At 57.1% G+C, this 11,320-nt stretch overlaps 3 protein-coding genes across 3 annotated transcripts; 2 read left to right on the top strand and 1 right to left on the bottom strand.

Moving 5' to 3' along the window:
• Positions 1–294: 294 nt before the first annotated feature.
• On the top strand, positions 295–2,108 carry BXZ73DRAFT_83905 (uncharacterized protein; the record flags this gene model as incomplete). Its single annotated transcript, XM_048023956.1, has 9 exons — positions 295–375; positions 428–490; positions 598–634; positions 946–1,085; positions 1,171–1,210; positions 1,258–1,455; positions 1,555–1,667; positions 2,003–2,025; positions 2,081–2,108. The coding sequence occupies 9 exons, from the start codon at positions 295–297 to the stop codon at positions 2,106–2,108; spliced, it is 723 nt and encodes a 240-aa protein (XP_047870781.1).
• A 338-nt stretch (positions 2,109–2,446) lies between these two features.
• Positions 2,447–4,737, top strand: BXZ73DRAFT_93959 (cytochrome P450; the record flags this gene model as incomplete). Its single annotated transcript, XM_048026716.1, has 13 exons — positions 2,447–2,573; positions 2,625–2,726; positions 2,781–2,865; positions 2,917–3,058; positions 3,114–3,286; positions 3,350–3,600; positions 3,648–3,714; positions 3,770–3,970; positions 4,029–4,058; positions 4,116–4,349; positions 4,413–4,445; positions 4,501–4,586; positions 4,655–4,737. The coding sequence occupies 13 exons, from the start codon at positions 2,447–2,449 to the stop codon at positions 4,735–4,737; spliced, it is 1,614 nt and encodes a 537-aa protein (XP_047870780.1).
• A 5,053-nt stretch (positions 4,738–9,790) lies between these two features.
• On the bottom strand, positions 9,791–10,360 carry BXZ73DRAFT_59068 (uncharacterized protein; the record flags this gene model as incomplete). Its single annotated transcript, XM_048021674.1, has 1 exon — positions 9,791–10,360. A coding segment is annotated over one exon (570 nt), but the record flags the coding sequence as incomplete, so codon positions are not given.
• Positions 10,361–11,320: the final 960 nt, after the last annotated feature.

Genomic DNA, 11,320 nt, shown 5'->3' with positions numbered 1-11,320 from the left:
CTTGAGGGGCTACCATCGGGCCCCGGATTTAGCAGGTTCTGCTCTCGGGAGCGTTGTCAGATGGCCAGCGTACACTCCGAGAGCGACGAGGACCCAGAACAGGTATAACTTACATCCACGCAGAGTATATTTGTGACGTGAAAGGCACAGAGAACATGTTGAGGAGATGGCACCAATCCCGCAACGGCGTTGAGAGGGAGGGTTCAGTGCGATCAAATTCAACAGGGCGGATGACCCACCGCAACTCCGATCGGAGCGCCACCCGGCCGGCTGGTGTTCGTCCCTGGCGCCTAAATGGCGCCTCTCCTGCCTCCTCCCATGGCCTCCTGGGCGGAGTCCGTGCTGGGTGGGTGCATTTACTACAAAACCGTTCCGGTAACCTTGTTTTATGCGCGGGAGTGGAAAATGCTGATACCATAACGTACAGTTGGAGGGCGATCACGACGGACGATTGGTAAAATCGAAGGGAATCCTCGGAAAGTCATTCACGGTGCGTCATTTTTATACTAACTCGGCCTCCCAAATACTCAAGCAGGAATACAGGAATTACCAAGCGTGCTTTGGCATTAAACGTCATGCATTTTCCGCTAACTATAGGGCTCCGTCCTCGCGTCACGCATGTTGATTTGTGCAGGTGCGTCATCATATAATTTCAACTTTGAATGCGCCTTGACCCTCTGAATCTTGTTGCTAACCTCAGGCTATGTGGCGAGTCACGTCGGTCGTGATTATCCGCGGGTGTGGCTCCGAGGGTGACCATGCGGCATCAAGTTGTCTCTGCGGAGACGGCGTACCAATATCCGTAAGCAGGTTCTCTCCACCAAGTCGAGAAGGTATTTAACTGACTGCGTTCGATAGTAGGGTTACTCAGAACCCATCCTTCGATCGCTCTCTTCGTTATCGCGTATAATCTTCCTTGAGCACATTGGTGTCATTCCCGAGCAGGTTTCCTACGAGCTCCCCAAATTCAATACGTCGTCAAAGAATCTGCCAAGGAGATCAAGGAGATCACCTCGACCTCGCTTTTGTGGATGAAGTGGGCGACTCGACTTAAGCCAGAACAACAACCGGATCCCAATGGGACGGTCTCCAGCACGCAGGCATGCTCTCCACCTACCAAGGCGCCTCCAACCGCGCCTTCAAGGACGGCGTGATAATTCACCCGACTAGTCTAACATCCACTCGGAGTCCATCAAATACGGCATCCACAGTTCGTCTTCTCTCCTCGCGACAGCTGCTTACTCGCACTCCTCGCAGACTGGGCGCAGCACGGCATCTGCGGCAGCGGCGTTCTGCTCGGCGTGGTCAATTTCTACACCGACAGGCTCGGCACGCCCCCGTACGACCGGATGGCCGCGCACGCGATCTTGCTCACGGACCTGCTCGCATCCGCCGAGGCCGAGGGCGTGACGTTCCAGCAGGCGGACATTCTCGTCATCCGCGCAGGGTTCATAGGTCCGTACCAAAGCGCAACGCAGGTGCAGCGCCACGAGTGGGCGACGGCTCTCGAGACCTTGTGCGTGGCTTGAATCCGCTGTCTTTTTCACGACGCAGGTCCAGTGTTGACGAGACGTTGTAGCGCGGGAATCGACCACAGCGAGGACGCGAAACGGTTCCTTTGGGACACGCACTTCGCGGTCATGGCGTCCGGCACGCCGACGACGGGGGTAAGCGTATTCTCTGTCGAGGGATGCTATCAATGTACTCAAACGCCCGTTCGTTTCTGTGTTTAGCACTGGCTTCCGCCGAAAGGCTACGAGGGCATTATGCGCTCGACCCTGATCGCGTGCATAACATCTAATATACATCGCTTGAGGATGACGCTGACCTGTCAAATTTTCAAATGTCTCGGCTTATTTAGTCTGTGGAGAATGTCCATGCCCATCGGCGAGCTGTTCGCCCTCGAGAAAGGCGCTACATGTTGTTCTTCGCGTCCTGGCCGCTCAATGTGTATGGCACTTGTCCCGCATAGACGATACTCATCGACGTCCCCATCTTTTAGCCTCGGCGGGATCGCGGGCTGCGGTACGTCTGGTTTCAATCCGGCCATCCTGTTTCCCTCTGATTTTGTGGTCCTCAGGCGTGCTTATGAAGCGTCAGACCACTAGAGCGCGCAATCAGAATATGAGAGCATGGAGAAAGGAAGACGCGATTCACTTGAATTGGATAATTGTGTCTCTCTCAAACGTTTCGCAACACGGTCTGAAGTTCTTTCCCATCGCGTTCAGTGCCATAGGCCATTTAACCATGGTTTCTACAGCCCGGAACAACAAGATGCATTCTGTATGGGTCGGGACACACGCTCTGGGTTCTCCGGCCCGTCGCGGCGCTTGTTTGGACAGGATGAGTGCAATAAGCGAAACCTTCTTCTCCTTCTCGGGACCCGGGGCTATATATATAACCCTCTTGCTGGACCGCTTTGCTCGCGCTCTCATTCCCGCCCCCCATGGCAAGCCTCTCTCTCGTCCTCGTTCTTCCTGTGGCCTATCTCGTTTTGCGCGTTTTGCGCGCACTCTCCATCAAATCGCCTCTACACAACCTCCCCGGTCCTCCGTCCAAGTCACTTCTATGGGGTACGGTTGGATCATGTGTCTGTATGCTGTGGTCGCGCTCACACTTTACAGGCAATATGGATGTTCTGTTTGGGTACGACAACTGGGACTTCGTCCGCCACTTGTTGGACACGTACGGCCCAGTCGCATCTTTAAACGGATTCTTCGGAGCAAGTTCCTTGACATCTTCATCGTTACCCGGCCTCTGACTCTGTCTGTAGATGAAAGCACTGCACATCCACGACCCAAAGGCCGTCCACTCGATATATATCAAGAACGCCGACAACTTCCCTCGCCCTCCGATGGCTATCGAGTAAGCGTTTGCGTGACCGCGCGCGATCCGGTTGCTAACGGTCCTCTGTAGAAGCAGCAAAGTCCTTCTTGGGCCCGGCCTCCTGTCTACTCTGGGCGGTGCCCATAGGAAGCAGCGCAAGCTTCTAAACCCCGTCTTTTCTATCGCTTACCTTCGCGGGTTAACGCCCGTCTTCTACGAAATCGTCGGACGCGTAAGTCTCCGCGATGCATCGACATGTGTTGCCTCACCAAGGTCATTCCTGACAGCTGGAACACGCTCTTGCGTCGCGCACGCAAGACGGCCCACGCGACCTCGACATGATCGGCTGGATGGGTCGCGCCGCGCTCGAGATCGTTGGACAGGGGGCGCTCGGGTACAGCTTCGACCCTCTGACCGCCGACACGAAGGACGAATTCGCTGAGGCAGTCAAGTCGTTCATGTGAGTTGAGTCAACTCATGAAACGGTGCCGCACTCGGCGCTCACTGTTGCTTATTCGGACAGCCCATCGACGTCGGACGTCACATACGGTTTCGCCATCCTCCCGTACGTCAACGACTACGTCACGCCGTGGATGAAAGATATGTTCTTCAGCTTCTGGCCGGACCCGGCGGTGCATCGTATGAAGCGCATCATCGACTTGGTCGACAACCGAAGCCGCGCGTTGTACGAGGAGAAGAAGGCTGCGGTCAAAACGGGAGATGACGCGGCTCTGCATGGGGTAGGAGAGGGCAAAGACGTGATGAGCATCCTCCGTGAGTGTTTCGACATCATCGCGATTTCGACATACTAAAAGATTCAGTTCGCGAGAACATGGAGGCTACTGAAGAAGACAAGCTTCCTGACATGGAGCTGCTCGCTCAAATGTCGTACGTGGCTCGGACCACGTCAATTTCTGTACAAAGCGCTAACTCATTGCTCAAGTACATTCATCGTTGCTGGGGTAGACACCACGTCCAACGCGATGGGCCGTATCCTCGATCTACTGACGGCCCACCCGAAGGTTCAAGAACGCCTTCGGGACGAGATCCTCGAGGCGCGCGATAGCTTTGGCAAAGAGATCCCGTTCGACGAAGTCATGGCACTGCCGTACCTCGACGCCGTCTGTCGCGAGACGCTTCGCGTGTGAGTGATTCCCATGTCGTTGTTGCTCCTTTCACTAATCACTTTTGCAACGGCTTAGATACTCACCTGCATCGTTCATGATGCGCGAGTGCGTCACCTCTCTCCTCCTCTCCGTCGAGCACAAGCATCTAAAGGAATGTTTCAGTGCTGCGACCGATTTCGTTCTTCCGCTTTCCTCCCCCGTTCGCGGGAAGGACGACACGGAGATCTCTCAACTCGCGGTCCCAAAGGGGACGATGATCATCACTTCCATACATGGTTGCAATACCAACAAAGCTATCTGGGGAGACGACGCGTATGAGTGGAAGCCTGAGCGCTGGCTGGAGCCTCTTCCTGCCGCTGTGGAGGAGACACATCTGCCGGGGATCTACGCAAACCAGTACGTTGCGTGTCTGGCGTTCAGTATACGATGACGTCATCGTCTGACCGCCACTTCCCCGAGGTTCACGTTCTCGGGCGGAGGCTATGCATGCATGTGAGTCTTCATTAATTTGACAAGGGAAAACACAGATGCTGAGAGCTCCGTGCAGTGGCTTCAAGTTCTCCCAGCTCGAGATGAGTACGTTGTACCCAGCTCTGCTCCTGGTATTTACTCACCACGCAATTCTCAGAGATCGTGATCTCGTCTCTAGTTGCGACCTTCAAGTTTGGAAGTCCGATAAGCCGTTTTTCTGGAATCCGCAGGGGTCGCGTACCCGTCTGCGAAGCCGGGGGACAGGAACCCGGAGATGTTCTTGAGGGTTTCTTTGGTGACGAATTCCGAGTAATGAGTACGATACGGATTTATGAGCACGGTCTCTGTCCAAATCGCCCATTTATTTTTTGCTGGTCTCATCACCCAATATCCGTCGACGTAGCATATGGTTCTCCGATAATTCCGCTCCGGAATGACATTGGTACTGATATGCTATTGTAGGGGCTTCAATCTTTCACAGCTCGAGATTAGTACGTTTTTTATTCGAATCGACCGACGATTCACTCACGAAACCTTCTCTCAGCTATGGTGATCTAGCGAAATTCAGAAGTTCTACCAGTTCTTTTGGAACTCGGCCGGGGTGTCGCGAAGCCGGGAGATGAGGACGGCCGGAGATGCTCTTGACTCGCGTCTCACGGTGGGGCTCAAGTGTTGGTGAGTTTGTGATCAACTCGCCTCTTCACTCAAGTGACTCATTCGGCTACATAGCTTGCGTGGCCTCTGCTGTCCTTCTCCAGCTGCGTATTCCTCCAAGAGTCCGACTCCTCGGCCGACACCCAATGAGGGGAGGCGCACTCTGTGGCTGTGCACCTCGCGAGGCCGGTTGACCCGACAAAATCCAGGTTCCCCGATGTATCGGCGATTGGCTTGTCGCAAGGCCGACCAATTCTGTATTGCGTGTGCGATGCCATAACATGCCAGGCTCTCGATATTGGCAAGAACGGCGGTAGGTATATAGCAGCAGCATTATCGTTTCGAAAGACGCAACCGCATCCCCCAAGCATGGAGCGTTCAGTCCAGCCCTACTCACGTCGGCGTCGCCGCGCTCGTCACCTTCGTCGCACTCCGCTTTCTCCGCTCCCGGTCACCGTTGAGCAACATTGACGGCCCGCCGTCTACTTCGTGGGTTCTAGGTACGTGTCGTCCGGACTCGCGAGCGCACGTGCTTGGAATGCTAACTCATCACTGGCAGGGAGCTTAGGATCGTTCTTTTCCCTCGACAACTTGGACTTTGTCCGCCATGTGCAGGAAAGGTACGGCCAGTGGCGCTATTCAATAGCCCCTTGTTGGTGAGCCTCGCGGGTTCCATTTCCTGGTTTCCTGTGTGCTAACGTGGGCATTAGGGCAAAGTGATATTCACGCGCGACCTCAAGGCTCTTCACTCCGTGTACATCAAGGATGCCGAAGTGTGGTCTCGCGGAAAGCTCAACAACGTGTCAGTGTTTCCTCTAGTGATACTGCCGTCGTGCTTCAATATCTTACAGAGCGGGTCAAGCCATTATGGGCCCGGGCCTTCTGACAACACATGGGGACATGCACCGGCGCCAGCGGAAGATGCTGACGCCCGTATTCTCCGCGGCGTACATGCGCAGCGTCACGCCGCTGTTCTACGACATCATCGGAAAAGTGCGTTGTCACTTCTCGCGCCCCTACCTCGAAGCTGACCGCGCCGTTATGAACAGCTCGAAGATGCGATCGGCACGCGCCTGCGCGCGCAGGGAGGATCCGGTGAAGTCGACATGGTCGCCTGGATGGGCCGCGCGGCGCTCGAGCTCGTCGGACAAGGGATCCTCGGCCACAGCTTCGACCCGCTCGTCGCGGACACGAAGGACGAGTTCACCGAGGCTGTCAAGTCCTTCTCGTGCGTCCCCAATCGCGCGTCACGCGTCACACCTCCCTCGCTCACCCGCCCTTCCCCGCAGACCGATGCTCGCGCACATCACGTACGCGTTGGCGATCCTCTCGCTCGTGAGGCACGTTGTGCCCGCGCGGCTCGGAAGCGCGTTCGCGCGGCTCTGGCCAGACCCGCACACGCGGCGGATGAAGTGGCTCTCGGACTTCCTGGACGACCGCTCGCGTGCGCTGTTCGAGGAGAAGCGCGCGCGCCTCGTCAAGGGGGAGGACGCGGAGCTCGCGCACCAGGTCGGGGAGGGGCAGGACGTGATGAGCATTCTGTGTGAGTGCAGCGCGCGCGCGCGAGCGGCGGCCGAACGCTGACGGGCTCTGCACAGTGCGCGAGAACATGCTCGCGAAGGAAGAGGACCGGCTTCCGGACGACCAGATCGTCGCGCAGGTGATGTACGCCTCATGCTCCTCTGTGTGTTGCTTCTGGAGCGCGCTGCTGACCGCGGGCCGTGTTCACGCGTGAAGCACGTTCATCATTGCGGGCGTGGACACGACGTCGAACTCGCTCGCGCGCGTTCTGGACGTGCTATCCAAACATCCGGATGCCCAGAAACGGCTGCGCGAGGAGGTGCTGGAGGCGCGCGAGGCATACGGCAAGGAGATACCGTACGACGACCTGTCGGCGCTGCCGTATCTGGACGCCGTTTGTCGCGAGACGCTCCGTCTGTGCGTATTTTTGCGCTTCCTATTCGCGCGCGAGCGCTGACCCGCTCTTCCAGATTATCGCCGGTTGGGAGCTCCATGCGCGAGTGCGTAACCCAGTCGGTTCATGATGGAGCACAACATCTGCTGACGATTTGTATTTGAGCAGGGCAGAGCAGGATACGACGCTGCCTCTGCAGCGCCCGATTACCGGGAAAGACGGGGCCCAGATCTCCGAGATCATCGTCCCGAAAGGGACGTTCTTCATTGCGGACATTAGCGGGGTCAACACGAGCAAAGAGCTCTGGGGTGCGGACGCGCACCAGTGGAAGCCTGAGCGGTGGCTGGGCCCGCTGCCCGCCGCGGTCGAAGAGGCGCACATCCCCGGAATCTACGCGCACCAGTGAGCACTTGATTCCACGACTTATGTCAATGAGTGCAGAACGTTCTGACCTCGCTTCTAGGATGACTTTCATCGGAGGCGGGATGTCGTGCATGTGAGTGACAGTTGGTAGGCCGTGAGGGAAAACGTCTACTAAGGCACGCGTTTACAGAGGGTTCAATTCTCGCAGCTCGAGATGAGTACGTGTTCTCGCTCTCGACGCTGCGGCCCTCTTAACGTCGTCATTCTGTATCCTATTTTCCATAGAGATGGTCCTGGCAACGCTTGTCGCGGCGTTTGAGTTCAAGCCCTCTAAGAAATCTTTCGTGTGGAACTCGGCGGGTGTGTCGTATCCTTCGGCGAAGATGGGAGACAAGGATCCTCAGATGATCCTGGAGGTTTCCCTAGCAAAGTCGTCGTGGCTTGGGGACAGTGTCCGGTGCAACTGTGAATGATCCGTAGGGTCGTTAGTGATCTTCAAAGCATCGGGATACCATCCAAAACGTACTCACATCGCCATGGACCAGGATGCGGGCCGATTTCCAAGAGATCGAAGTGGGGTTTCGGCGAAGACATGACTGTCACGGCTGAGAGGATTTCCGTTGAACTCGGTCGTGCAGCCTGTGTGCTCGACGTGCCTTTGATCGACGTGCCGGTCGCGCGGAGCCAGTGGCAACATCGATACGAATGTTATTAGGCAGCGGTGACTACGGCATCCCATTGCGAACTTGCATGGGGGACTCACAGCCGCGCAACATGTGTTATACAATCGACACTGGCTGACGAAAGTCAGAAAGCCTGACTGCCGTGCGAAGTTGAAAGGTCCGAGACAGGTACCAGCAGATATCCTACCCCAGTTCAACGGACCCCGTCTTCCCTGTGGACGTGAGCACCATTGCCTGCGCCAACCTCACGGTGAATACACCTTTTGTCCCTACATCGCCGCAGAGCGCGAGGTCATCCGGGTGTCCCACGGCGCCGCGACGACCCGCTCGACATCGACATCAGGCTCACTGCATAAGATTTAAGAACAGCATATGCGACTCTTGTCGTTCATTTACGTAAGCGAGGGAGACGGGCCCGGTAAGTGACCCCGCCGAACACGACCGGCCCGTCAACCAACGTCTCGAGCTCCGTTTGGTCGCACAGCGCCGTGGGCGGTGGCACACACGTGCTGACGACCGCGGTCGGGGGGAACTCAAGCCGGAGCTTCTTGTCCCACTCCGCCACTCGCCACTGCAGCCGTTCCAGGCGAAGACCGCCCGACGCTCGGCTCTTCAGCATCTTCACGAGCTCTGCCAAGTCGTCTCGGACGCCCGTCGCGATCGTCTCCTCCCACTCCGCTGGGTTGGCTTTGATCAGCTTCTGAACCGAGCCGCGCACTCGAGGGAATGCGACGGCGAGGGTGCGTAGATGCAGACAGTTAGGACCGTCGCTGTCCTGGGGCCTCCCGTACTCGGGTTCCCGTCGAGGCAGCGCCCACAGGGCAGTCGACACGCATTGGCCGGCGAGGTCAAGCACGTGAGATTGGGAGAGCGTGGAGGACTTCGCGAATGTTATAGAACAGCTCGTCTTCATTCTGATGGACGACCAGGCGCGTGATGTTCGCGCCGTGCATGCGGAATACGGGGGCGCAGTCCGGTGTGGGCGGCCCCTGCCACTTCGATGTTGAAAGCGCGAATCGAGCGAGCGCGACGTCGTCCTTAAAGGTAGTGACCTCCGTGGTCTTCCATCTGCTGGAGCCGGAATCGCAGATGCGTGCCATGTTCGCGCTCTGGACGCGTTCCTTGAGCTTCTCGTTGCTGCCGACGAAATCTTGTAGTGTCATACTTTTCGCGATGACTTCGATGGTGATGGGAAGGGGGCAGGAGAGGCAACGGAGGTAGAGGCGCGACGAGGGATAGATACCGGTGTTGACAACAACGTTTTGCAAGGCGGGCATGGTCGCTGGATCGACGTTGTCCCATAAAGACGATTCAGGATTGGGAAGACAGCACTCGATCGGACCTCTATCGACCTCTTCACCGTCGGCATCATAGTCGTACAGCTTCTCGAAGTCCCCACCGACAATCCAAAACTTGAGGCGTTCAAGCGCGGGACATTGAGACAGCGCTTTGGCAAAGTCGGCCAGGTGGTCACTAGTGAACTGCGCGGGGGTGACGCACACGTCGCGTAGTGTAGGAGTGGCGAAGTACGGGAAAATGTCGATGGGGATGCACCGGATGGTGTGGAGGCGAGGGAGGGCTGCGGTGTCAAGCACCGGGGCTTGTGTCTTTTCGCTCCACCTCTGCAGATCCCACTCGAGCTGCCCTTGGATTTCGGATCGGTCGGCGATAGTGTGGCCAAAGTCGTCGTCGTGTGCGTCCTCGCGGAGCGGCAGCCAATCTTCGTACATCCCCACGTAGCCCGGAAATGTAACGCCGAGCACTTCGAGATTGGGCGCCCCCGAGTTGAGGAACTTGCACAGAGTGGAGAGAGAGGATGCACCGTCCAGGCGGACGTAAAGATCAACGAGGCGGGCGGCATGTGGAGCGAGCGTGGTGGCGAAGCGATCGAGGAAGTGGTAAACTTTGAGACGAAGAGGCTGAGGAGAAGATCGTTCGAGGGCAAACGTTGCGAACCCGCGGCGGCTGGATCTACATCCCAAGTATTGGGAGAGCAACTTCCCAGGCGAGGCGAGGGCGGCGGCCCACAGGCTGGGAGTCTTGAGCGCGATTGAACGCCAGTGACGGCAGACATGAGCAACGGCAATGCTTTGAGGATCTTTCCAACAGTGTGAAAAGATCTCGGAGAGAACTTCTGTGGGGAAGGCGCGGTGGATGGGCGCGACGGCATTGTAGATGGAGAGGAGGGCTAGGGCGATGTCGCGGTACTCTTGGGCTCGGGGGACCACCCATGCGCGCACGGCGTCGTCAGACAGACCGGCTAATGCAGCATGATCTGCAGCAGGGATTGAGCATGAGAGGAAGGGAACGGCGACAGTCATGAAAAGCAGTTCGGGTTTCCACCGCGCGCAGATGGTAGTTGCGATGAAACAGCAGCAGGCGCCAAATCGCGGCTGTCTCTCTCCTCTTTCTCTCCTCGACCACGATTACATCTACCTCGCTCGTTCTGCTCTTCGCCTGCACTCCCTCGCCGCATCCAGGCCTTATCAAGACATAAGAATCATCAGACACATGTTGAACATCGGCCGGCTGGCGTTCCGCTCTCTGTCCGCCGTTAGGAGAGGAGAAGGAGAATGAGAAGGGATATCAGAAGTCTACAGGTGCGCGTACGTTTCCCCTTAGCCGTCCTCCTGCGTTCTCTCGCTTCCCAATATTTTTGCACTTCGTACATCTCGTACCGCGTTCGAAACAATCGTTGCACGTCAGGATCGACTTCGTCAGTGTGTGGCACATCCCGCAAGGAGCGTGTCATTCGGGTCATTTGTAGATAGGGCGTGCCTCCGCACGTTGTACACCTCTACCCCGTACCCTCACTTTCTTTCAACGCGGGGCCCTAGATGTCCTTAGGAAATACATTTCTGCATCGCAAGTGCCAGGACCCATCGCCGCGTCTCCAATCGCAGCCGCGCTCCATGCGCGGTGCTCATCTGCGTCTGAACAAGATGTTCTCCTGAGTATGTACTTCCTCACCTGTGCCAATCACGCCCTACCACGCTCGCAAGGATCGACAGAGATTAGGCCGTCAACTTATTAGTGGGGTGGTATAAGTAACGACCACCGAGCATCCTCGCAGGCTGACGGGGGTCTCTATCTACGGCGAGATGGGCAAGCATCCGATGAGAACGAGACAATCCTGCGTTCGCAACCAAAGTAAGCAAGCACGACCGAACGTCCGAAACAACGACACTCATGTTCTCACAGCGCACAGCCGGGGCCTGGCCTACGACGAAGATGGGCGAGGATCCGAGGCCGATCGGGATGGTGGCGTCGTGGGGGACGAT

This window comes from Epithele typhae, assembly GCF_022376455.1.
Source record: "Epithele typhae strain CBS 203.58 chromosome Unknown BXZ73scaffold_240, whole genome shotgun sequence".
Classification (NCBI taxonomy): Eukaryota; Fungi; Basidiomycota; class Agaricomycetes; order Polyporales; family Epitheliaceae; genus Epithele; species Epithele typhae.
Note: the sequence above shows the minus strand (reverse complement) of the source record. Positions and strands in the feature narration are given on the sequence as shown.